Source organism: Mastomys coucha, unplaced genomic scaffold (genome assembly GCF_008632895.1).
Source record: "Mastomys coucha isolate ucsf_1 unplaced genomic scaffold, UCSF_Mcou_1 pScaffold18, whole genome shotgun sequence".
NCBI lineage: Eukaryota > Metazoa > Chordata > Mammalia > Rodentia > Muridae > Mastomys > Mastomys coucha.
Genome location: NW_022196900.1, coordinates 50,901,369 through 50,928,548, shown reverse-complemented (window position 1 = coordinate 50,928,548; position 27,180 = coordinate 50,901,369). Strand labels below are relative to the sequence as shown.

The 27,180-nt window shown below is 39.5% G+C and overlaps 1 protein-coding gene across 20 annotated transcripts in view; it reads left to right on the top strand.

Moving 5' to 3' along the window:
• The window catches only part of Elavl2 (ELAV like RNA binding protein 2), a 149,543-nt gene that overhangs the window by 97,593 nt on the left and 24,770 nt on the right, over positions 1 to 27,180 (top strand). For all 20 annotated transcript variants that reach the window (XM_031377847.1, XM_031377841.1, XM_031377849.1 and 17 more), the window contains one exon: positions 20,899 to 21,002. In XM_031377847.1, coding sequence (XP_031233707.1) covers positions 20,899 to 21,002 — 104 coding nt within the window. The remainder of the gene's footprint in view (positions 1 to 20,898; positions 21,003 to 27,180) is intronic.

The window sequence follows — 27,180 nt, the reverse complement described above, 5'->3', positions numbered from 1 at the left end:
TACTGGGACATTTTAAAAATCTCACCAGAACATTTCCTTTGAATACTCTGAACCAGGAATACTTGGTCACTGAGGTTAGAATTGAATTGTGCTTCAGAACTTGCCAGCTTCATCAGAGCTCCTTTTAAGCTAATTGACTTTCACCTCAGTATGCTGCCATTGCCACATTCTGTTGTGGAAACCCTTCCCTGAAAAGGTCAACTTGAACAAATACTTCCTGGCATTTTATTTGTGAATGTCATTTGACTTGTTAGTTCTGTATACAGTGACTTATTTTTTTAATTTAATTTTTTTTTTACTCCTCACCTTTTCTTCTAAGTTTTAGAATGTTAAATTTTGACATAAACAATGTACATATTTTTTCTTTTATTAAGTTTTGAGGCAAGGTATATTATACTAGCCCATAATTGTTTTGAACTAATTGTATAGCCAAGGCCAGCCTCAACTAATTCTCCTGCTTCCGGCTTCTGAGTCTTGGGATTATAGATGCACACCACCATACCCAGCTTTGTAATTTGGTCCCTATTGAAGGCTTTAAGAATCAGAATAGCACTGGTAGCCCTTACAAGTATTGTGAAGAAACAGATACATTGGGGCTGTAGCTATACAGTGATCTCCTAGGCAGAGTGCATCCTACACCTCAGTCTCATTTGAGGGCTGACCATAACTATAATTTCAAATAACTATTCCTATTTTGTTCTTTATACATCCTTGAAGGAAAGGTTTTGCAAGGTGGATTTGAGCTGTGTTCTTTTTTCTCATGTTAAATGCATGTAATGTAGATTTACCAAACTTTCTAAACACTTTAATTAAACACTAGTTTTGAAAGTTGTACTCCATTTTTACAGGCTAGAGCGATGGTTTAATTGGTAAGGGCATTGAGTGAGCAAACATGTGAACCTGTGTTCAGTCAGACTCCTCAACACTTATGTGAGAAAATGAGTATGGCTGTTGACACCCGTATCTCTACTGTGGTAGTGTTATGTGAGACACTTCAGGATCTTGGTGGTGTACTGGCCACTCAGTCTAGCTAAAAAGCAGCAGTCTCCACATTCAGGGAGAGTCCCTCTCAAGGGACTCAGGGAGAATGTGATGCAAGAGGTCACCAGACATCTCCTGGCTTCCATGCGTGCTTTGAGCACCCAAACACACATATGCACCCATGTGTGCTCGCACTCAACACTGCATTTTTTATATTTGGTCCATCCTGGCCAGTTTGCTTGTTTTCTAACCTTCTTGGAATAATAGTTTGACTCTGAACTTCAATTTGGTTTTGGAAAAAAAATTATAGATACAGTTATCTATAATTCTTAGTTTACATGGTCTGGGAAGAATGCAAAGCTGATTTTTTAGCCTATATGTGAACATCATCACTGGGAGATTAGACAAAGAAGGAATAGTAAGTTAAAGGAATCTAGGAAGGTCATTGATGCTATTATGCCAGCCAGCCTCAGTAAGCTAGAGCTCTGCTGTATAGGAAGTGGTGTGTGTGTGTGTGTGTGTGTGTGTGTGTGTGTGTGCATGCATGCATGCACACAGACACACACTAGAGTGATGGTCTGACTTAAAGCTTGACTGGCAGTGGGATATTACTGACCTAAAAACTGAGCATGTTGTTACATTTAGCCGTAAGGTGTTGATTAGCAAGGTGTCATGAGGGACTTGCTTGCACTTTTATTGATGCTCTGTTCCTTCAGCTGACTATCCCTTTAATGTAAATCACAAGTACTCCTGCTAACGTTCTGATTTCATCAACTAAGGCATTCAGATACAGAAGTACAGAGAACAGTAGCTTGGGTATAAGGACGCCCAGCATTTCTGCAGTGTTAGCAGATCACAGGACTGAGAAGAAGAAGAAAAAAATGCTGTCTCTTTGTTTTCTTTTCTGTTGAAACATTCATTGAAAACATTTAAAGCACTGCTTCCTTCCCTCACACGGATTTCTACAGACTTGGGTTTGTGTGGGGATGCGGGGCGATTTCCGCGAGGGCATAGTTAACCTAGCAGATGCAGTTTTACATCTTGTTTTCCTTTTCTGTTAAGTCCTTATGCATATTGCGAATTAGAGTTTATTTTTAGTTCTTAATGAGTCCTTCTCTCATTGTACTTTTTGTTGCAATTCTGTTTTCAACATAGTGCTTTGATTTCAAAGGAAGAGAGCATGTATGACTTACCAATTTTATATTTACGCCACCCTCTGCTCAATTAAAATGTTATGTTTCTCTGTGTAGGATGACAGACTTATTATCTTGCCCATGATCTCTCATAGCCTGTTTGACCTTGGACTCTACCTTTAGGAAGTCAAATCTTCCTTTTAAGAAAAACTTTAGGGGAGGTATAGATGCAGGGAAACAGTAAACTAGAATTACGTTGTGGTTTTCAAGGTCACTGGAAGGCTTACTTCCTCCTATGTTGATGTTTTAATGTCCTGGTAAGGAAGACCTGGTCATTAACACCAGGGTATACAATCTAACTTTCCTCTGAAATCTTCCTGACCTTGGGACTTATGAGCGCTTTTCATCACACAGCTGGAATAGTTGTTCTTAGTCTACTTTATATTTTTTTTCCTTCGGTTAATTTATTCTCTTTACATCTGGATCCCAGCCGCTTCCTCCCCTTCTCTCAGTTCCAACTCCTCACATGGTCCCTCTTTCCATTATCCCATCTCTTCTGAAGAGAAGGTGTGGACTGGGTACCATTCTACCCTAGCACATCAAGTCATTGCAGTCCTAAGCACATCCTCTCCCACTGAGGCCACCATTCACAGCAGCTCAGTTAGGGGAACAAGATCCATAGGCAGGTAAACAGAGTCAGGGACAGCCCCTGCTCCTGTTGTTGGGGGACACACAGGAAGACCAAGCTGTATATATGCTAATTATGTGCATGTATGCTTGTTAGTTGGTGGTTCAGTCTCTGGAAGCCTCCGAGGATCCAGGTTAGCTGACTCTGTTAGTCTTCTTATGGAGTCAGTATACATTCCAGGTCCCTCAGTCCTTCCCCAAACATCCACAAGGCTTCCTGAGCTCCATCTAATGTTTGACTATGGGTCTCTGTTTTGGTCAGATGCTGGTTGGAGCCTCTCAGGACAGTTATGTTAGGCTCTTGTCTATAGCATAACAGAATATCATTAACAGTATCAAGGATTGGCTCTTTACTGTGGGATGGATTTCAAGTTGGACCACTCATTGGTTGGCCATTACCTTTGTCTCGGCTCCATCTTTGTCCCTTCACTTGTAGGCAGGACAGAATTTGCTCTGTTGATTCATATTAGCACTCACCTTCTCAAACACAAAGAATTGGGATTTAAAATGTTAAAACCTCAATGTTTTAGACCGTTGTTTTAAACCTTTAAATTACTGGTGTTTCTAGGCTCTTATTGGAGGGATATGTTCATAGGTGTTAGAAAAGATGAAAATGCAGAATTTTCAATAGTGATTTGTAATATAATGTATGTATGTCCATACATTTCCTTTTATAAAGTATTAGAATCCAAAAGCTTTGACAGAAAGCCACGGCAACATTCAGTAACACTTACTTTCTGGTTCTAGAACATCTAAATCTAGACCTGGTATTAAAATTCGATATAGAACGAAGCTAGAGGGATGGCTCAGCAGTAAGCACTAGCTGTTATTTAAGAGGACCTTGGTTAGGTTCCTCATACCTACACGGTACATTACAACTGTCTATCACTCCAGTTCCAGAGGAACTGCCACCCTCTTCTGGACTCCAGCACTACCAGGCAAGTTTGTGATACACAGACAAAATACCTGTACACACAAAGTAAAAACAAATCTTTTAGAAAATAGATTCAGAGTCATCTGTGGTTAGCTTCCTTCCTGCAGTTGAGAGTTGAATCCTCAGAGTTTGGAAAACACTGGATGTGGACCTGGACTTGAGTACAAGGGAGCCTTATGTTCTTTCCTGGCTTTGAGCCAGATGGCTATTTTCCAGAAAACCCTCCCTTCTTTTGTTGAGGGGTAACAAGGTATCAGATTTCTCCAGTAGGAGCTGACAAATAGTGAGAATTTCCTTCTGTACATTGGTTTTCCCATATACTCACCCCCTTTTCCAAGTACCCTTCCATCAAGAAATTTGTCCTAAAACCTCAGAGTGGAACCATTCCCCCTCCCCTGAGGCCATTCTTTGTTAATCCAGTATCTTTTTTGAAGTTGCCTTGAGGGGCAGATGCTGATACATGTGACATTAGGAACAAGTGGGCAATGGCTGTTTTGCAGCATGTTAGCCTGTGTCACTGAGTAGAGCAGTCTTCCCTTTAAATCTTGGGTTTATACCATGAACTGCTGTCTTCCGTTCCCATTCAGTATCAGCTGCATTCTTGTTGCTGCTATAACAGTGACTGGGAGCATCTTTGCACTCTCAGTGACTGACTGTTCTTCTTTTCAGGAGTTGGCTACTGATGGCTGAAAAGCAATTGCATGGGTTGGGTCTTAACAGAAAGCCCTCCTACTAATTTTTTGAATTTAAAGTAATAAAAAGTAATACTTCGTATGGTTAGAGTCTTAAATTTTTAAATTAACTTCACCCAGCCCCCCTCAATGCTGAGGATTGAAACCATGGCCTTGCAGATGTTGAATTTGAGTGGGGAGGAAGAGGTCCTGTTGCCAAAGCTGTTCATAGTGGTGCTGCTGTCCAGCCTGTGTAAGAACTTTGGACATGTTTGGAAACATGTGCACTGTTGCCTTCTTGATTCGCGGAGTGATGCTTGTGTGTCGTGTTTTGGGGTAAGCAGAGAACTGGTCTCGTGAAGAAGGGGTATACAGAATGGCCCCTGCTTCTGTTGCTGTTCTGAACTGGAGTGCAGCAGCAGTCTTGTGTAGCTTACCTAATGACTTGATGAGTATACCACCTGGCAGAGGGGTTTTTGTGGTTTCCCTTATGTAACAGCAAGAGGAGTATTTCTTTTTGGTTTAGATGGAAAGATTTGTAAGGAAATTTGGGAGTTTAAGGAAAGTTGTCTTTTATTTGGACCATTCTGCATGTGACTTCTCTTTCTATGTTTAGTGTGGTAGGAGGCTAGACGGCGGGCATTTCCTCTGAGTCTGCTACAGAAAGCAAGGCGAGTAAAAGGACTAAGAGTCACTTAGGCAGTTTGCCCCAGGATCCAGGTTCTTTTTTTACCTTGTTTTTTAAAGACACAGTCTCTGTCACAGGCCTGAAGCCCAGTCTTCCAGAAATTCTCCTTCTGAATGCAGGGATTACAAGCAAGAGCTACCAGACCTAGCTCATGTTGATGTAGGCATTTGAACAGTCAGTGGAAGGAGGAGATTGAGGCGGAGACATTATCTGTCTGGTTTGACATCACATTAACGCTGAGGCTGCTCCATAGCTGCCTTATCTTCCTTCCAATCACCTCTGTATCTAGTCCGGTAAGTTCGCTTTTGCCAGTTAGCCAGCGTAGATTTGTATTTCTCTTGACTTGTGCTCTAATGAATCCTACTTGTGTAGTGCATATGTTTAATGCTTTGTGTCAGAGTTTACTTTTGAATAAACCTCAAAGGAAGTCTATTTATTTCCTCATCTTAACTTGAGAGTATCATTTGTACTATTTAGCCTTGTGTTGACACACACACACACACACACACACACACACACACACATATATTTTCCACATGTTTATCTCATGTGAGTCTGAGGTGTTGAATCATTTTATATTTGCTGCAGATTGCCAGTGTTATTAAGAAGCAAACTTCAGATAGAATGATGTCAAAGCAGAAGAGTCACAGTGAAGAAACACTTCCTCCCTCCTAGGTTACCTCATGGACTACCTCCATCCTCACTTGCCTATATGTCCTCCTCATGCTTCTCATCCTTGAAGATGAGCAAAAATCACTAGGACTCTGAGAAAGTGGTGTCCTTGGACCTGCAGGCCACTTAGGGCATGCACTGGTTTTTAGCTCAGAGGTTAGCAAAGCTTTACAATTTCTGTTGCTGATAGCAACTGTTTACCTATCTGGGAGTCAAACCAGACTCACCTGTAGATCACCTTTATTCCTTTTGCCTATTTACTCATTTTTAATTAATGCTGTTTTGTGGCCATGTACATGAGGAAATATGTGTACACTCAGAGGCATTAAATTTCAGTGTCCTTTAGGTTTAATGATGTTATTTTTATCCATTTAAAAAGTTTTTAGTTGGCATATATTTATGGTGCATGGCGCTGGGTTCATAGGAACATTTACATACAATTATATAATGTACCTTTGGGTATTCTACCTCTACTTACCAACTCTTCTCTTGTTCCCCACTCCCTCCTCTCATTAGTTCCTTGTTCCCTATATGGGTTTGTTTACGTGTGTACACACACACAGACACACAGACACACACACACGTGATCTTACCTGTCTATGTGATATCTAGAATCTACAAGTAAGAGAGAGCTGCAATTCTTGTCTTCCTGGAACTGGTGTAATATATTTCTGTGGTTGCCTCCAGTTGTGCTCATTTCTCTGCAGATGATATAATTGTCACCTTCTTCAACTCACTCTGCCATGGTTGTCTCCTTCATTTAGTCAGTCTTGAGTTCTCTTAGCAGAGACCTATGTCTTATCTTATTTGCAGTGTATTTACTCCTCCTAAGTCCCTGCTGCAGAATCATAAGTGCAGTTATTTAAAATAAATTCATTCAATGTTGCACTGTTATGTTGCAGTTTGTATAAGGAACCAGATATCTGTTCTGGTGAGGTTGAAGCATAGGAAGCCTGATCAAGAGGACACCAAACTTTGGAATATGTGGAAGAGAATCTTGCAGAAAACCTTAATTAGGTGATAAATTCTTCACTAAAAAAAAAAAGCGAAAAAAATTTCTTTGAGAATTACAAAAAGCTCCATAGTCACTTAATGAGTAGGGTTCTTAGTTGTTTGTTTTTCCCTTTTTTTTCTCTTTTCCTGGTGATTTCTTTTCAGTTTTTGAGGCAGGCCTTGAACTTGCCATGTAGCCAAGAAAGAAAAAGTGTTTAAAGGACTTAATTCTTAAATGATATGTATATGTGTGTCTGCCTGTTGACATGTGCATGCGAATGAAGTGCCTGTAGAAGCCACAGGAGGATTTTGGATCCTCTCAAGCAGTTGGGAGCACTGACCTGGTTTTCATCAGAACAGTGCACACTCTTTTAACAGCTGAGCAGTCCTCTTCAGCCTTCTCCTCTTTTCTTAATATTAGATAATGGTGCCAGGACAAGTTAATTTTGACAGGTGTAATATAGTCAAGAGTTTTGGGGTAACAGTCAAGACTGAAAAGTGATTGTGTCCTCATGTTAAGATTTCCCATTCAACTTAGGATAATTGTTCAATAAATTTTGATGGCTGAGATTATCTTTAGTTATTTTCTTCAGTGCAAATTCTAAGGAATGGCCAAGAAAGTAAAGAAATTCTGGGTTAATGTCCATGCTGTAATAAGTGGAAGAGATAACATTCAAGTTGCTAAGTATTGTGGAATAGTTAGTTGAATTGAATATAAGTTTAATTTGTTATATTTTGGAGAGTTGATACACCTCTTTCTTCCAAAGAATGATGTTGCTGGGCATGGTGGCTTTTACCTATGATCTCAATGTAAGAAGTAGATGTGGGACGATTTTGAATTCAAGGCTAACCTTGGCTATATAGTGAGACATTGCCTCAAAAAAAAAAATAGATAAAACATTGATAGCTATTGAAACAATGTTTATTTTAATCTCAACTAATTTCAAAGATTTCTGAAATTTTTAATACATGAGTAAGTCATAACTGTGGAGGTTTTTTTTAGCATGGTACAAGCTTGAGTGCTTGAATTGGATGTAATTTAGGTGTGGATGTGGATAAAGAACCCTAATATGATGTAAGTGGTATTTTGTGTTCAGATTGTTTTTGGTGTGGAATTTTTTTTTCTTGGTAGGAAGTATCTAGTTTGAGAAAAAAATTAGTAGTGTAAATGTAAATGGAACACCTTAATAATGTTGCCAACTAAAGAACCTAGAATAAATACTTCATAGTTTGCAGAATAGGGCTCAACTAATCAGAGATCTGGCAGCATCACAAAATTATCCTGTCGCTTCTAAATAAAAAAGACCATTTTACAGTCTTTCCTGCTCTTTAGAAATAGCAAGTAAGAATTTGTCAGTAACAAAACCAGAAAGTTGCTGGACACCAAAGGCTGTTGAGTCAGGAAAGAGCAGAAAAGTTGGCATTGAGTGAACACTCTATTTCTTTGAGTTTGCTTATAATTGGACACATAATGCACTGTGTAGTGTTGTACCCCATAGGAAGTTGTTTTGTTTAACAAGCCTCACTCTAGCACATAGGGCTAAACATAGTTTTGGGAAATAATTTGATGAGGGTAAGGAAGATGTGGACATTGTGAGCACAAGCATTAGGGAACACGCTTGGCATAGCTTTTGTTCATAGATGAGATATATTAACCAATCTAAGTATTGAATTTATAAGGCTATTTTGCAGATAGACTTAAGTCTCTAGCTCCAGAAACCACTTCTCCTGGTTCTAGTCTTGATTTTATTTTTCTTTTTTGCACAGAGTTGCTATATGATGTGGTCCAAATAATGGGACATAGACGCTATGTCGCTTATCGGATCATGTCAATATATTTTCATCTGATTTCATAAGCATATAGAACATAGAACATATAAACCATACAAGTTCCCTAGTGTCAGGTGAACAGAAGCACTATATTTCACATTCTAAATGACGTAAAATTTAGGCAGTCATGAATAAGCCCCCTTTTAATTTCTATCCTGTTATAGATGATAGCATGGTAGTAAGAAAGATTATTTCTTTATTCAGCGTTTTCTTGTTTCACAGGGAATATATAACTGGAACTACCAGCTGTAGCTGAGTGCACTACATCTCTGGCATGAGATTAAATGTTTCACTGTCACCATAGGAGGACAAGGCAAGCCTCTGCCTCTGCAGCTCAGTCAGAGTGATCTTCTGTGATACCAGTGCAGCTAGAGCCACACTATTCCGTCATCTAACAAGTCATTCTTGTCTGCATATTAGGTTCTTTAGTATAGTATCTGTGCTGAGGTTAGACTTGGAGAGGTTTACAATGTGGTGATTGTAGGGAAATGTGCATGCGTGCTATGAGTGTGACAGTCGTAGGAACTGCACCATTTTGTATTTCTCTTCAGAAGCCATCTGTTAATTGATGGGCAAACAGCCATGTGGTCTGAGTGGTTTGCTGTAACATGAAGCTACCCCTTAGCAAAAACAAAATGTGTATTTATTTCCATCAGGGTACTTTAGTGACTCAACTTGTAGGCATGGTTTTCATCTGACCCACAACTTCCTTGTCAGTTGGGATCCACTGGGGTTGTTCCCCTCTACTGCATCAGAGACAGCTTTCCTGATCTCCCAGAGGCTGTGTCTGAAGTATTTAAGTAGGTTTCCTTGTACCAAGTATTTCTATTCCAACCTGCCCAAACCCAATGCTTCCATTGGGGGAATTTCTCCTAGATATAAAATTCATTGCTTTTGTGTGACTAATTTTAAAGTTAAAGGAAAGAAAAATATGTTTCTTAAACTTTTCAAAGAAATGTCAACTGTGTTTGTTCATCAAATACAAACTAAGTAAACTGTTGTACACAGGAGGGGAAATCCTATTATTTATGCCTAGATCTTTGTGCTGAGTGAGGACAGTGACAGTCCTTGGGAAATTTTAGTTCTTTATCTTTGCTAAAAATATCACTAATTAAATTCTGCTCTTCTTGAAAGAAAGGGAACTATAGTGGGCACTTATTCCAGGTAGAGCTTACCACACGTCACATTGTAGAGGTCACTTTAAGGTAAAATGAGGCTTTTGCATCATAATTTTTTCCACTGTATGATTATTACCCATTATTCTTTCTCTAATGACTCTGCCTCTTCTCTAATGTTTCTTAACATGGTATCACCTCTTTGTAATGAACTTAGACTTGTGTTAAGTATAATTTGTGAGTCATGTAGGCAATATCAGAATAATGTCTTATGGTAACCTCCTTCCCACCTTCTGTCCTCTTATTAGAATAGCATTGTATCTGGCTGTGGCGAACATTCACATCCATGTACATTTATATAAAGGAGACTTCAAAGACGCTACCCAGGGTAGCCATCTTTGGCTTTACCTTTTAGAGATGTGCTTTCTATCTCTGTGGGATATGTAATGAGAATAGTTGCACAGATGAGATGCTGGGCTAATCTCTACTCACGTACAGGTCAGCAGGTCCCTTGTTCTTTTTCAAATGTGAGATGCTATCATGCAAGGAGGTTTCCTGGGAAAGACTTGGCTTCCTACCTCAGCACTGATTTGAGTGGGCTGCTGCGGGACTGAGTCCATATGTGAAAGGAGGCTTGTGAAAGATGTGGTTTATCCGTATGAGTGAGAGGTCCTCATGTGGGCTGGGAAGCTCGTGGAGACTTTAATGATTAATCTTGCATCTGCATTCCCTTTGCAACCACTGCAGACTGACTGTTCTCAGGTGTCTTTCCTCAGTGTTCCTCAAGGAGTAGGCCAGTCTGTGTGTGCTGCATGCTAATCCCCCTGTAGGCCAAGCCTGATTCTGCAGGAGAGGCAGTTCTCTTGTCTCCTGACCTGTTGTCCAGATCTCAAATACTTTAAAAATTCCTCATCTTCCTATCTTCCCCCATGTGCTTTTTCTTTTTTCTTTTCATGTCTTTGTCAAGAAAACCCTGAATTTCATCTGTCACTAGACTTCAGCTTCTCAGGTTAGTCATTGGTTAATTAAAACCTGAGTGACCAGCTATGCATGTTCTCAGTTCATTTCTAGGACTGGCTTCCCTCTTATTTAAGGCGGAACTTTACATTTTTTAAGCAGGTTAGGGCAGAGACTGTGCGATATTGATCCCACCTTCTTTTCTACAGCTAGGAAACCATACTCAAGAGTATGAAAGCATTTTAAGCAGTCTGCTGAGGGGAGAAGTACCTTGTGTGGGAGACAGTTTTGGCAGTAACAAGCATGTTTGGCTTTAGTCATAAGAATTGCTTTCTGAGCTTCTGGAAGAGGAGTATGTAAATCAAGCTTCATTTAAGATGAATCTTGTTATAATGCAGATACCTCTCATCTATCTGCTTTATAATGATGGATTTGTTTTGAGGGCTTAAGTGGTTTCTGCACCTGCAGGATGCTAGTCCTTTTCTTTCAGGGTTTCTCCCTCCACCCCTTCCTTTTATATGTGGTCTTTTGGATGGATCAAGAAAGAACTGTGAAGTTTCAGTCAGTTGATTACACAACAAAGGACAAGAAATCAAACGCAGGTGTATTTGAAGATAAGTTTTCTGGTTGGACAGCTGTGATACTTGGATGCACAGGACCATGCTTCTAAGTGACACCTAAGCTCCACTGGAGGCAGTGAATTTGGAGAAGTTTAGTTTGGTAAAGTCAGCCTTGGATATTTGATATCAAATTTTGGGTTACTAGCTACCCATGTGCCTTTGAGCAAGTTAATTATCATCTCTGAATCTCCACACTTACATCTTTAAAATGTTTATAAATGTGTATACATAGAATTAAATGTGCCAAATCTATCCAAAATATGTTGCCCCATAGCAGTGTTAGGCAGTATAGTATTCTTTGCTTCCAGGCAGGTAGGTAGATGTATTTATGGGCTCTTGGGAATGGATTTTGCCCTTCAAACTTAAAGACCTTTTCACAATGGAGAATATAGGATGTTGAAGCTTTTGGATAAAAAGACATTCTTTAAAAGTATGTATTCAAGAAGAAAATTTATCTCCTGAAGAATCTTTTATCATATAAACCTGGTACAGTTTGCATAATCTAATGTTCCTTCCACAGTTTGTATAATCAAATGTTTCTCTTTGAAATTTTGGACGAAACAGCCTTCCTAGTAAATTGCAAGGCTGACATAATGTCAAAAAGGCTACTCAACTAATTATAGTGCTTAGGGGCTTAAATTGTTTTTGTGTGGTATCTAAATAAAAATGCTGTCTTGTAGAGAGTAAAAGCCACATTAAGAAAGCTGCATTGCCTCTTGGTAGTCTGCTCTCTGGTTTCTTTGTGTGAGTGTGTGCATGCACCCATGTGAAGATTGACACCAGCTGGTAGTGCAAGCAACAGCAGATGCCCTTTTTACTACCACAGTTGTTAACTGGCTTCCTGCTTTGCCACAATACTATTTTGAGGAATATAGCTCCTCTGCCCTCATCTCAAATGATATTTACTCGAACAACTCCATTGCCTTTTAAGCTGGCACAAGACAAAGCAGAGACTATAAGTATCTCTGTGAATGGAGGTCCACATATGTTAATTAAATGAAGGAGAGACTATTGCAGACCCATGCTTTTAACCAGGAGTCGATCTGGCATTAGCTTAGAGTTGTTAACGTCCTAACTGAACTTTAGAGCCTGAGTTTTTGGCTACCCGCCATCTCTAGGCTTTTGCTCCCATCACAACAGCAGCCGTACAGTTTGAAGATTGAGCTATGATGGCTCTTTTTTGAACAGTTATTTAAACTAGTAGGTGGCAAGTGCTGGCTTTTGTCTCCCCATCCCCTTCCAGATGCTCCACCATCTTACTGTCTTTCACACTGGAGAACCTTAACATTGGAATGAGAGGAATCTATCTATTTTCTCTCTTCAGATTAAGCTCAATTTTCCCAATCAAGACATTCATAGTACCTGGTACAGCACTTGAACATTTAGAGGATTTAATATGCTCTCTCTGTTCTCGATAACCTAAGATTAAATTGTGTGGGAGTTCTTAATGCTGTCTGCAAGGGTGATGTATTAAGAACCCACACTTTCGCCAACTTAAACAAGGTCATACTGCATTGCCAGCAAATTCATAATTACTGGGACTGGAACTGTAGGAAAATATAGGACTTTACTAGTTGTATAATCAGGACAGATATGGCCATTAAAATTAACTTACAGAGAAAATGCCCTGGTGCAGAGGACATTAGACGTTCCCCATAGAATTAGACTGTTTAGGTAATATTTACCAAATAATCACTACTTATAACTTTGATTTCAGCAGAAAAGTTACAATTTAAACTCTTATTATCTCCTTATATCTGAAGTTCCAAAACCCATTTAGAGCATTAGGTCCTTTGAGTCTCAGGCCAGCTTTATTCACATTTGGGCAGAAGATGAGTTTTGGAGCCACCCATCTGTTTTGTATTTGTGTGAACATCTAGGGTGAACTCTGTCCTGGTGCTAATCCTTGGTAATGTCCTTTGGGAAGCTGGTCAAAATGCTCTACATGTTGAGAGAGAGCTGGCCTGGACTGTATAGTAACAGGATCCTGCCAGCAGCTCCTCTCCATTTGATCTGATTCATTAGAGGGCAGTAAGGAGCTATTTGGTATGACCACAGTTAGTGGCTATTTAAATGGAATAACTCATTGCATCTGGAAGAGCTTTAGGCTGAGAGAGAACTTGACATTTGGAGAGAAACTTGACCAGGAAGGATTGCATCCCTCTACTCCCCGGGTTCTCTCTTCCCTTTCCCTACTCTGTGGCACCCATGCCGTGAGATATTAAGAAAGCTGGGAAAGTCTGGGTTGTGCTGCTCTGGTGCCAGAGTTACAGTGCACAGCCTGTCTGAACAGACACACATGATGGGTGCCCAGGAACAGACAGTCCATCTGAAGAAAGACAACACATTTGTAACTTTATTGTGCATTGGGAGGAGGGAGACAGAAGGGCAGCACAATGAGAAAACTAGGTCTTTATTAGAAAAAAAATTCCCCTTAGAAATCAAATTCTCCAAATCTTGTTTTTTGTTTTTGTTTTTTTTTTTTAACATTCCTACCCCTTTTAGTCAAAGTATTCAGTTCTACATGGGGGCTATTGGGAGATTGCAAATCTTTCTTCCTTTTTTCCCTCCCCAAATATTTCACTATTAGACTTCAGATTGCAAGAGTCTTGCTTGACAGAGGACCACCAGCAACCTGTTTTGGGGATTTAACTCTGGGATTTAAAAGAGATCTATGCTGCTTTTATTCTGTTATTTCATAAAACATTACTACTACTCTAAATGAAATAAGAGATACACATCAATCAGTGTACTCACCTTTTATTGTTGATTCAACTACCAGGTTTTTACAGAATTCACTCTGCATTTTATTTGACTGGTTCATGAATAGTCTCGGCAGACTTAATTATATTAGTGAAAAAGCACTTTCAACAAAATTATATGCTGACATCTCATAATTCATACTTACAGATTTGTGAAACAGATTTATGTAAATCTATCAAATTACTCTATATAACATTATTTTTTTAAATTGAGATTTCATTTTAATGGTATTTATAGAAAATTTTCATACGAGAAATTTTACATGAACTATTTTAAAAAATATCTCGTATGACTCCCTTATGAAGACTGAATACTGTAACATTTGAGCATCTCATCTCCATGTTCTGTGATCCATCTGGTACAAGACAGGAGCAGGGGAACACGTTCACAGGGGCAGCTTGATCCCTCCTTGAACACAGATAACTGCTCTTAATACCTTCATCTGTTTGTGGATAGCTCACCCATTTGGTCACTGAACATTTGCTTACTAAATAGTATGTGATAGTTCCTTTGTCAGGAACTGAGGTCCACTTGCCCTACTTTGCTTAGTACCAAAATGGAATGATCTGCCTATATTCAAATTAGCTCAGCATGCATCTAAATTGGCTAGTATATATATGTGGTAAAATAAGGCATAATGTGAGGTCTGCTGGAGAACAACTAGGAAGACTCTTCATCACTCCTAGTGATGGACACTGCATATGAGGAGCCAGGCAAGGTTTGTGTGAGTAAGCTACTTCTGGAAGTATGCTCCAGCACTGGCACACAAATGTGCATAGGAGGGCAAATCTGTAGGACCAGCAGAAACATCCCTGGTAGAAGAAAGCAGGAAGACAGTGATGATCTTAGAAAGCAGGGCATGGTCAGCGTGTGTGTTTTAGGAAGGCCGCCTGTGTAACAGTAGTGGAAGATGGCTTCCACTAGCTTTCAAAGCCTAGAGGACAGGGTGATTAATCAGAAAGAGTGGAGAAGCAACAGACCAAGTCAAAAAATTAATAACAACGGATGCCCAGCTGAGGACGAGAGGCAAGTTTAGCTGTGTAAGTGGACAACATGCTGATAGGAAGTCATTTTAGTCACTGGTCCAGGACCCACTTCCTACTGATCTTATATCAGACTTTATTATCAGGATGAGGTCTAACCTGCTGTGTTAAAAGAGCATCAGCACCCCTTCTTCTGTTTCTCTCTCCCCCCATTTGATGGTTCTCCTTATTCCTTCTTCCTGTTCATTGTCTCCTCAGATTGGAGGCTTGTGATGAAGAACACTAATCTTTGCATACTCTGAGTCCTAGCAAAATGTAGGTTTCAGTAGTGAATGAATGGATACTTGAGTTAGAGAAATACTTAAGTATAATTTTCCCCACAAATTTTTGTTGAGAAGGGTCTCATTTAATATTGGTTGGATAAGATTTAATATGCCAGGTTTTTAATCAAGAATTATAGCAGTCTGTTGCCTTTAGTTTTAGACCTAAGGGGTTAATTTGATATTTTGTACATTGGTAGTAATTTCAAATAGGGAAGGAAAAAAACCTAAGTAAAGTGCCCTTTGAATGAAACAGGTCCAGAAGATTGTGTATTTTTAATTAAAATATGCAATTAAGTTTTTAATTAAAGTATGCTGTTAAAAGCAATGTAGGTGGCTAGGGAGTGGCTGCTGCCCTGAATTACACAGTTTGGGATGAATTGGCATTTACTGTGTTTCCCACAGTGTCACTTCAACACTAACAGAATCTTTTCCTGTTTAGCTTTTCTTCCTCTCACCCCAACACTGTTTGCATGGCCCCCTGTTCCTGCCAGGGCCTGCTGGGGTGTTTCAGTTTTGTGCTTCCAGCCATTGACCATGGTTTGAGCAGCGTGTTCAGAACTGCTCTTGTATCAGTTGCGTTTAGACATGGTTTTCTATTGCTTGTGAAGGAAGAGATTCTTTTCTGTGGCGTGTATGTTCAGTTAAAAAGCATGCAAATAAAAAAGACATCTACAACTTGGCTGGAATGTGGCATTAGTCCAGAGAGCTCAGTATTCCTGTGAGAATGGCTGTGTAACTAACTGTCCATCCAAGTTGTTTCCCTAGTGAAGTTCTGGAATCCTTGCCATACACAGGCTTGGATTAGTGGTTCCTAAACCCTGGAGAGACTATGGACACAGGTAGCTGGGGAAGGCAGCTGGGAGCATGGGATGCTAGTTCTGCTCTTAAGAAATATTTTTCTCAAAATTTTGCTGGCTTTCATTTATCAACTATAATTGGAATTTAAATGTGGAGCTTTGTAAGAATTTTTCCCAAAAGTGATCTTTGGTTTTGGGGTAATGAATGCATGCGTTCTAAACTCAGAGCAACTTGGAACATTTTGGATGATATAGGAAAGGTGTTTGGTTCCAAAGCCTTTCCTGGTAGGTCCTGCTGGTAAGTAAATAGGGAATACAGGAATTAGAAAGACTAAGTAGGTCCTAGTTCAGTAGTTTTTTCAGTAGGTTTTCCTTCCTTGGTGTTTGGTTAGCTATTACCTTTTTTAAAAATACAGACTTCTAACCAGAAATATAGTATAAATAAGATAATTTTTAAAAAGCATAAAAATAAATAAAAATAAAGAATAAACTTATTTGCCAGAACTCAGAGGAATGAGACAGTAGGCAACCAATAAATGAATTAATATTACACACATATGTACAAAGCCTGTAGAAGATGTGGTGAAGTTAGGTATGCAGAAAACAGCCGTCAGTCCCCAGGCAGTGCCTGGCCGTGCTGCTTTATCACTTGTTTCTTAGGTTGTAGAACCCGATCACCAAGCCTTCAGTGCCACCCTTAACTGTACATGAAAACTGTGACTATCAAACATGATCACTGTGAGTTTCTTACTGAGCAGTAGATTAAGGGGATAATATGAGGGCACTGCCCATGTTTATGACACCTTTGTATACCTGAGGCGCCAGTATTTGCTGACTAATTAATACACTCTTATGCTGAAAAATCTGTAAAGTTCTTATTACTCTCGTACTTTTTTCTCATTTTTACTAATTCTTTAAGGACTTCATACACTATGTATTGATCATATTCACCTCTATTTCTAGACCCCCCTCCCCAAGGTCCACACTCATTTCTCTACCCACCCAACTTTTCAGTCACCTGGGGTTTGTCTGACTTGAGCTCATACATTCCTGCTGTCGCAGATGTGAATTTCTATGTGTGGCTGCCCTGCTGCATTTGGAAAACACTGTCTGGCTCTCACACTTTGTTCCCTCCCTTCCATAATGGTCCCTGAGCCCCAGAAGAGAGGGGCTGTTGTGGATGTCCCATTTAGGGCAGAGAATGCGTCACTCCCTTGTTCTCTGCACCTTCACCAATTGTGGACTTTGCTGTTACTCACAGTCTGCTGGAAGTAGAAGCTTCTCAGATAAGGGTTGTCTCTTGTACTAGTTCCCCAACATTTTAGTTTGCTATGATAACAGTGGACAGAAGAATGTACCTTTAAGGATCAGACAACCCTTACATTGTTTTATTGTTAATAGGGAAATTCACTTACCTTGAATACCTTCTGGTTGGCAGATGACACTCAATAAAACCAGGTCAGAAGCTTTTTTTTTTTTGAACAAAGAGAAGAGGTTCTTTGGAGGTAAATGTGTGTTTATGTTTAATCAATAGTAAGAATTTTATTCTTCGTAGCTAGCCAGATTGCATTGGGGATCAGGTCACATTTAAAAAATGGGCTTTCCAACAATCACCTTTATATCTTTGTTTTTTTTTTTTTGTTTTGTTTTGTTTTTTTAATGGCACCATTTAAGTTCTCCTGGTTTCATTTTCATACCTTCCACTACCCATAGCAAGCTAGGAGCCAAGACGCCTGCTGACCTGGGGAACAGATTAGCAACAACATCTGGAGCAATCTGCTCCATGCACAGCTTTGGGCTTAAAAGCATGACTGTCTAAGACCCACCTCAGGAGGCCAAAATTGGAAGTAATGTGACAGCAGGGAAAAAGACCACCATGAAGCTCTTAAAAATACGACTGTAAAATGGTATCTTCCCTGTGGGGACATTCTACTGCTCAGGCCCTCTCATAGCTTCCAGATGTTCTATATACCCTAAGACTCACTTTTCTTGGGTCATTGAGATGACTCAGCAAGACAATGCGGTTTCTGCCAAACCCCATGCCCTGAACTCAATCCCTGGAACATACATATGGTGGAAGAGGAGGACAGGCTCACTCCTGCAAGTTGTACACACACAGAAATAAAGATTTAAAAAAGAACCCCCCTCAAAAGAGCAAAAACCACATTTCTCAAGATGGTTGTACCCCCATAACACTGAACTTTTGGAAAGCTGTCTTCATGCTTCAAACCCTACTGATAAAATCAGGAATTTGGAGAGCAGGGTTCAGGCTTTCCAAGATTTCTAAGTGTAGCTCTGGTTGAAACTGTTGCTGGTAGAAAATCTACCTGTACAAAAGAGAATTGCATTCTTCTGATGCAGTTACCAGTTAATTTATTCATAGAGTAGTAGAGTAATAAAACTATGCAGTACAGGGTTGTCTGTCTCTCCCTTTTCCATCGGATTTTAATATTTTCCTGATATGACCATGAGTGAATATGTTTGAACTCCTTACTGTGTAGTAAGGAGTATGTGTAAAGTTTTCTGTATGTAATCTTTTTCTCAGATGTCCACTTTCTCAGTACTGAGGATTGTCAGCACTGTTTCAGCGCTCTAGCTGTCTGTGTAGGGCTTATCTCCATTTTCAAGGTGAGGGAGGGAACAGTTGGTTGGAAAGTCTGAGGAAGGTTTTCAACAGTCACACAGTTGGTAGCCAGTAGAGACAAGATTGGAATTCACATGTCAGAGTCCAAATCCCATATTCATTCCACTATAAGCTGGTTTCTTGCTTAGATTCTTTTTGTCTTCTGCCAACTTGAATCCTGTTCAAGGACAGTGGAGTTGTACTCCATACATGTACAGTAGACAAGTAAAAAATGCTTCTCAAATTGGTACAAATCTGAAGGCTTGAAATCCCATGCCTTGACATGTGACTATTTTTGTAGATTTATTTAATGTGCACGAATGCTTTGCCTGCACCAATGTGTGCACCAATGTGCCTGGTACATGTCTAAATCAATGTGTGTGTGTTCAGTGTGTGCATTTGTGTCTCTCCCTTCTTCTTCTTTGTTCTCTGAAGTGCTGATCTGACGCAGGGCCTTACCCATGTTAAGCAAGCTCTCCAGCACTGCCTGATGCTCCAAGCCCTCCTTGCTATTTTCTGGTGTTTTTGTTTACAGGAAACACAGTTTGGAAAGAGGAAATACGTTAATTTCTGTTTTCTCAAATTCTGATCATGGTCTCCAAAGCATATTCCCAAGTTCCCAGGCTAGGCCTTCTGTGTTTTTCTTATCATTAGCAAGGAAGTCACACATTGAAGCAACCGGAGTGACTGTCTACAATACCAACATGCAGCTCTTGGGGGACCCATTAAGAACAAATTCCCTACTTTCCTATGACACTGCTAGAGAGCCAGGGTTTTAAGAAAGCATTTGTACTTCCCAGGAAATGTCTGCTGTCTAATCATTTCTTTTATTTGTGTCTCCTGTCTCTTCTCCAATGGAGAAATTTTGGCTCAACTGAACCTTTGATTTCTGGGAGCCACCTGATAAAGGCCTGTGTTGTAGTACTTATCCATCCATAGTAGCTCCATGTTTTCTAACAGAGAACCACTGAGTGGGAGGTTAGATGGCCACCTGATGGGGCCACCACCATGGCAACAAGCATGACTTGTTTGGATGTGCAATTCTTTTTGTGTTTTGTTGTTTACCTTTTTCCTTTTCTCATCATCATGTATGCTATCCTTTGTGTCATCCGTTGCTTGTTTTGCTGTATTCCACTTTTAGATCAGACTAATACCTAGAGAAAGTTCCACTTCATTTGTCCAAAGAAATGCCCTTCTAAAATTGTGTGTGTGCATGTGCGTGTTTGTAGGCACATGCATGTGGTCATACATCGTTTAATGACATCTCAATTTGAGATGTGCTGTTAGTCCATTTTGTCATGTATGACCATTACAGGTGGTCTCTTATGCAAGGGCAGATGAGACAGATCAATCACCTGGTAGTATATAGATCTTGATAAAATCAAAGTATATATTGAGGGGGCTATATACAAAAACATGGCATATTTTTATATAGCACAACTTTTTAAATGCATATGGTTAAATGCATAATAGAAATTATATTTAACAGTAATAGCCATCATCAAATATTTCCTGTACAAACTGTGCATAACTGCATTCTCATATAACCAGTTCATTATATTTGTTTATATTACTACTGTCATAAGTGCATGACTATGAATTGTACTATGAGGTCACCATAGTGATGATGTCACTAGGTAATGGGAATGTTTCAGTTTAATTAGACTCTAATGAGAATACCATTGTGTATGCAGCGCATCATTGACCAAAAATGTCATTATGTAGCATATTCCTATAGACACAAATCATCTTTTCAACTTTACTGTCTGTAGTAACTGTAGTTTTGAAGTGTGGTAATGCGTTAGTCCGAGTCATAAAGCACTGACAGATTCTGGGTTGCTGTTGCCATCTTCCATCTCCTAGGTGAGAAAAGTGAAGCTCATGTTTTTTTCTGTTTCTTCTGGAGCTCAGCAAAGAGGTACCCACAGTTTTGGGGCTGCTGCCATGTCCTGGGTTAGACATGTGTTGTATGATGTGATGGTCTGGGCCTGTGTGGTTTCTGAAACAGCACTGCTTGCTGAGTTCTGACGGTATTTAAATTTACAAATGACAGGAGCCTGTGCTAAAAGCAAGTCACCTCTTGTCAGTGGGTTTGAACTAACATGCCTTTCCCCTTCCCTCTCCTTAGGGCAGAGCTTGGGTTATGGCTTTGTGAACTACATTGACCCCAAGGATGCAGAGAAAGCTATCAACACTCTGAATGGATTGAGACTTCAAACCAAAACAATAAAAGTATGTTCACATTTTTCTTAAATTTACTTATAGAATAAGAGTTTTATTTATTTGTTTTTAAATTAAAAGTTTATTTGTACTTTTTTTTTTTTAGTTTGGGACTCCTAAACCTGTGAGTTATACCGTATAATATTTTTGTGCTTATTGAACAAAGGAGGCTATTTTAATATTGTATGTAGACACTTACATTAGCAGAAAGAGCAACAGTGCTCTCAGATTTATACTGTATAAAGCCCCCTAAATGAAGTCCTTATAGAGAGAATCCTTGAACTATTACTGGAGGGATTGTTGAAGTTGTCTAAACAGCAGTAATTAGAGTTGTTTTCTAAGCCAATAAGACTCAGCCATGTCTTTCTCCTCTGCCCTTGACACAGACTATGACTGTGGCTACTATGTATGTAGATGGGTCATAGTGCCATTGACTGCAGCCCTTTTTTATAGATACCAAAACATAAATTTCATACATTCTTACTTTTTCCAGTTTAACATTCAAAACTATTTGTGGTTTCACGCAAGCACACTGGGTCTGGTGTTTGTGTTGGGCTTGACTCAGACCTAGCAGCTTTCCAAGGAGATAGACTCTCTGCAAGCTTCTGTGCTATACAGGGCCTGTTTACTCTGAAGATGTACGTTATTTTATGGATAGTTTTCTGCAGGGTTATATTTTGAAATCCTTACCTCAATTCTCTGGATAAGGAGTTGATCCAGTTTTAAGCATAGATCTCATTTTCTTTAGCAAATAAAAGTGATGTTGCCTCTGGCAAATCTAGCCCATGTCATCAATTCACTCCCTTCTGCCCAGTGTGAACATCTCACATCAATCATGGTGCATGCTCTTGCTGAATTTAGGTGTAGCTCCCAAGTATATTTCAAAATAGTGTTCCAGACGATCTCTATCAATTGACTCAAGTTGGAACCTATTTTCTACCCATGATTTAAGAAGCCAGCCTACACTATAGCCTAAGAGGTAAGAAGTTAGTCAAGACTGACTGGCATCCATCTTGCTTACAGACTTGACTAGAAGATTTTTTTTTCCTTTTTTTTTTTTTTTTTTGAGGGATCTTGAAGTGCAGGGTCATCTTTATGCTTAAAGTAACTTCTCTTAGGATTGACAGTTAAGGTGATTTGTTAACCCTGGGTCGTTTTGACACCTCATTCTTTTTATATTTAAGAAAAATGTCTGTCAGTGCTTTTTGTCTAAAGGAAATGCATGTTGGTCTCCAAATGTGAGATGTGAGATGTCCAAGAATTCTGGGTGTTTCTAGTAATGAAACTAAGTAACTGTCTAAGGAGAAAATGCAAATAATCAGAAAAAGAACTGCTTATGGTGGAATCAGAATAAAAAGAATCTTAGAGAAGAAGTTTAAGATGACAAAGACTTAAGTTGGTTTTTAACTTTTTTTTTTAATCTGAATTGCTTTCCCCCCCTACCTCTTCACACTTGCCCACTTAATCTTTCCTCATGTCAAATGTTCAGTCTTTTAAGAGTGATAATACAGTGCCTTTAATGATGGTGCCCACTTTCTAGCTCTCCTCAGGCTGTTTTATGTGTTCTGTGTCCTATGGATTTTTACAGGCTTCCTCTTCCTTAACTAAAATGATCAGCAATCCTGGAAATCAATTGCTTTTAGTGCTGACAGCCCAAGTTGTTGTTAAAAAGAAAATGAAATGTGATTGGGCTGGCTCATCTCAGCAGATGACCCTTTTCCCCGCTCCAGAAATAATCACCCTTATTTCATTCTTAGTGAGTCACTCCTTTTGCCATACGTACTGCATGCTGTAAGATCCTGAAAAAGGTAGAAATGCAGAGGAAGCAGGCCAACATAAGATAAATGTACTCAGCCTTTAGAGAAACCATTGATGACAGCTGCTCCCTCCTGCCAGTGGTCCAGCCTTCTCTCCTCAGGCCCAGCTGCTTGGGCTGAATGTGTAAGCAAGGACAGTAATGCTTTGTGGCTTTTATACTGTGACATCTGCTACTTGTGACTTTCTGAGATTTAGGAGGGGTGATGGGCTACTTCTTTCCCTGCCCCCATTTGGTTCTTGCAAAAATATCAGATAACAGCTGGTATCCTGAGTTTGGCCCAGATTTCTCTTGAGAGGCAAAGCAGATCCTTCTTCAGAAGTAGATTGTACAGTTTTTGCCTGTATTTGTATTTCTATCTTTTCTTTTTATTAGACAGGTTTTTGCATTCTTATTATGAAATCTCAAGTGTATCTTTTCTTGTATTCACTGTTTTCTGGGTGATCTGGAAGCTACACTTTAATCCTGGTGGTGGCTGTCAGAGTGATCTTAACAATTCTCACGTCTCTGAGAGCCCTTCTGCCTTTAGCTGCTCCCCTGCTAGGTTGTTCCAACTCAGGTTGAGTTATCCTGTGTTTGAACTCCATGTTTTCTATCCACAAGAAACCACAGAAGACTGGGGATCAGCATGATCCAGATGTAGTTTAAACTCGCACACTACTCTGCGTTAAGAGTGGAGACCTTGGAGCTCACACAGGTTAGCCACAGTTGCATAGTTGCAGACAGCAAATACCCCACCAATGCACTTGCTATTACACTGTGCTTTTCTTTAGAGGAAAATATCTACTTTGTATATAGTTGCTTATATATGATGTTTAAGATTCTCAAATATTAGTTTTTGTTCTGTTTTCCAAGCCACCTACCATATCAGTATGGCTTTGGTAAATTCCTGATTATTTTTCTTTTAATATTGGAGTAGTGGCTGAAGTACTATGAAAGAAGGTTTATCAGCCCAGTAGGGCTTTGTGTAATAGTTGAAACGTCAAATGACATACATTTGCTATTTCTTCAGTGACTTAAATTCCCTCCAGCCCCAGGAGAATCTAAGATATTTGTTACATTGCTGTGTGAGGAGTGTCTTAGATGCACATGTTCCAGAATCAGAACTGTATTAGATAAGTGACCCTGGGTGATCAGCAAACTGCATGGCGATGAGCTTCTCTTTTTGAATGGGTGGTTATCTGCAGAGTTGTTGCTTTGCATACACAGTTCAGTTTATCTTGTAGCTTCTACTTCAGTGAGCCTTTGTGGTCAATTCTATTAGGCAGAGTAAAGTGTCTGTCACCTTGAGTATGTTAGGTAAGTGGTCTGCATTGTAGCTTACAGTTCAGTTTTCACCTTCAGGAAGAACAGCTTAGAGTCAGGAAATCCAAAGATGTCACTTCAGGTTAGCGTGGTATCGCTTTATTTCGAGCAACACTGATAATATGCTTAGCCTTTAATGTCATTAATCATGTTTCTAGATCGTTCTATGCTTCCTAAGGAAATGTGTTTGCAATATCCCTTGCTAGTAACAAGTGATGGATTCATCAGCAGCATAGGGCTTGCTAACCCCTGCCCATATTGTCCCTTATATTGACATAGTAGATAGCAGGTGCCTGATCCCAGATGTTAATGTCTTACTGTAGCAAGGATAGGGAAAAGATACAGTTTCTATGCAGTTCAGACAGTAGAGCTCCAAAATATTCTGAGGGCAGTATAAGAAATTCCATGCTGGTGTGATGGTATCTTTCGTCAGTAGCCCTCCATTGCCTGTGAGAACTGACTGTGGCCTTCTCAGGAGCTTGGGACTTGTTGACTGCCAGTCCTCATGTATTTCCCTGACTCATTTTTAAGGAACCTTATATATAGATGTGATCTGAATAGTGTGCAGAACACACAGTTTAAAGCCAGTATATTAGTCCTTTTGTCTAGATTATTGTATCAGACATCAACTCATGAGTAGAAGAAAAATGATTATAAAGTAAAACCATTCATTTCTGAAGTGTATTCTCTTGTGCACAGTGATACAAACTACTGATCCAGCATATCTCCCACCTTCTGAATCAGTAGGGTATATGAAACTTTATTTTCCAGAACAGGAGCTCTGTCACTGGAACATAACTGTATATTATTGTTAGGTACTATTCCAGAAATCAGCCTCTATTGTCCGAAGTCTATGGAAAAATGGATGGAAGTATGGACGTACCCGCGTGTATTCTTTCTTTTTCCATAATTATCTAAGCATATAGTAGACTAAAAATTATGTTTGCCTAATAATTATTAACTACTATCTAGAAATATGGAATATCTTTATTAAAATAATTAAATTACTATTTAAGTAATATGGAAAATTCTATTATAAAAATTAGAGTATTAAATATTAATAATAAGCTATTCTTTAAAGTGTTCAGTTTGACAGTGATTAAGGTAATCTAATAAACTTTTATTCTGAGTCCTTATATTGCTTTTCAATTTTTTTCTTTTCTTTTTTTTTTTTTAATTTTTTTCTTAAAGATTTATACTTTTTCATATTTCTAAATTTTAAACTTAGAAAATGTCACTTTTCCTATTTCCTACCTATTTAACCAGGAGTTGGACTCAACATGGAACTGTAAGCCCCTATTTTTTGCATCTTTTCTTGTTCCACCTGGCTGTGTCATCCCACACAAGTCTTTCAACCTTTTAACTTCCATTTGTTTCTGTGAATGACTTGGAGCTTGACCTGCACAAACCAGGAAATCTAAATTGATCCAAAATTTGAGACTTTAGAATATTGACCTGATGAATCTTCATCATGATACTATCCATGCACAAAACTCATAGATATAATGTAATGTGTGCCCCTCAGGCTCCTGGTATATGATGTAAATAATGTGTGAATAGGCCCTACTCCCAGACATTAAGAAATCAGGGAAAAAATGTCATCCAAACCACTGTGTGTGTTTTTGTGTGTGAGTGTATATGGTGGTGGTGCTGATGCTGGTGGTGTGTGTGTGTGTGTGTGTGTGTGTGTGTGTGTGTGTGAGAGAGAGAGAGAGAGAGAGAGAGAGAGAGAGAGAGAGAGAGAGAGAGAGAGAGAGAGAGAGAGAAAATGAAAGGTTGAAGCGGACTCAAGATGTCATGCTCAATCTACTAGTCCCTGTGTTTATTGAGCCTGGGTCTCTCATTGAACTCAGACCTTGATAATTTGGCTACTCTTGCTAGCTAATGTGCCTCTTGAGTGCTGGAATTACAGGTGGCCTCTGTGCCTAACCAGCTTTTTAGGTGGATTTTAGGGAATCCAAACTTAAGTCGTTATCTCCCATCTTTCCAGTACAGAGTTAGATGGTCATTTGAGAGTCCGCAGAGGGTAGTAATTTTCCATTCTTTGAATAGATTTTTTTTGACTATCATTCTCCAGTTGCTGGAATGGAAGTGAGTTCATTCAGTCCATGTGGTGGGGAACAGGTCTCCTTCCAGCTGCCACTTAGTGAACCATGGTGTGTGTTGATGGTGGCATTCTCAGTGGTGGACTGAATCTCTCTTCCTCATGAGGAAGATGATGTGTCATTCTGTTCTCTAGGCATGCTCTCCAGAAACATCATGGCCTTGGGAGATGGCTCTGCTTATGTGTGTGAGGTCTAGCTTAGAGATTGCTGCCAGTTTTTCCTTCGTAACCAGCCTAAAGAACTTAAAGCTTTTATAGCTTGGAGTGCAAGGGTTAGCAAATGTTTGAGTCTACTTGTCTAAAGGTGAGGGAGAGGACATGACAGTCATACTTGAACAATGGCATTGGTTTAGGAAATCACTGTTGCTATTTCTGCTGTGTTTGCTGTTGTGTATTTGTTTGTATATGATTTATGGTGGGGGTTTGCTTTGGAACTTAATAAGTCTAGCTGCCCAGAAGTTTGAGTCATGTGACCAGCTGGTCTTTTTAGTACCTAACAGGAAGAAGCTCCTGAAAGCACGGGAATAGTAGTCCTATGTATGTGGTTTGGGTTTTAAACTAAGGACGAGAGGAAAATCTGAGTCTGATTCACAGGGTCAGAAAATGGCATCCTGATCAGACCTTTTAGTCCGCCTTCCGTGCCTTTTATAGAAGTGTACCTCGGTAGAGGCATTTCCATAAGGCCTTGCTAGCTGTGGCTGCTCTGGTTTCTGACTGCTTATGGGCAAGGTTGTGTTGTGTTTTGTTTAATTTATGAGCTAGGAAAGCTGGTTCTCCATCTTTTTGGCCTGATCTGAGCAGCTGGTTAGGTAGAGTTAGGTACTAACTTCAAGGAGTCCATCATTCCTTCTTTGCCATGCCTGCTTCTCACCATAAGGTCCCAGAACTCTTTAAAAATAACTTGTGAATGAACTGTAACAGTCTCTGAGAGGCAAGCCCTTTATTCTCTTTCACGGATAAATCGG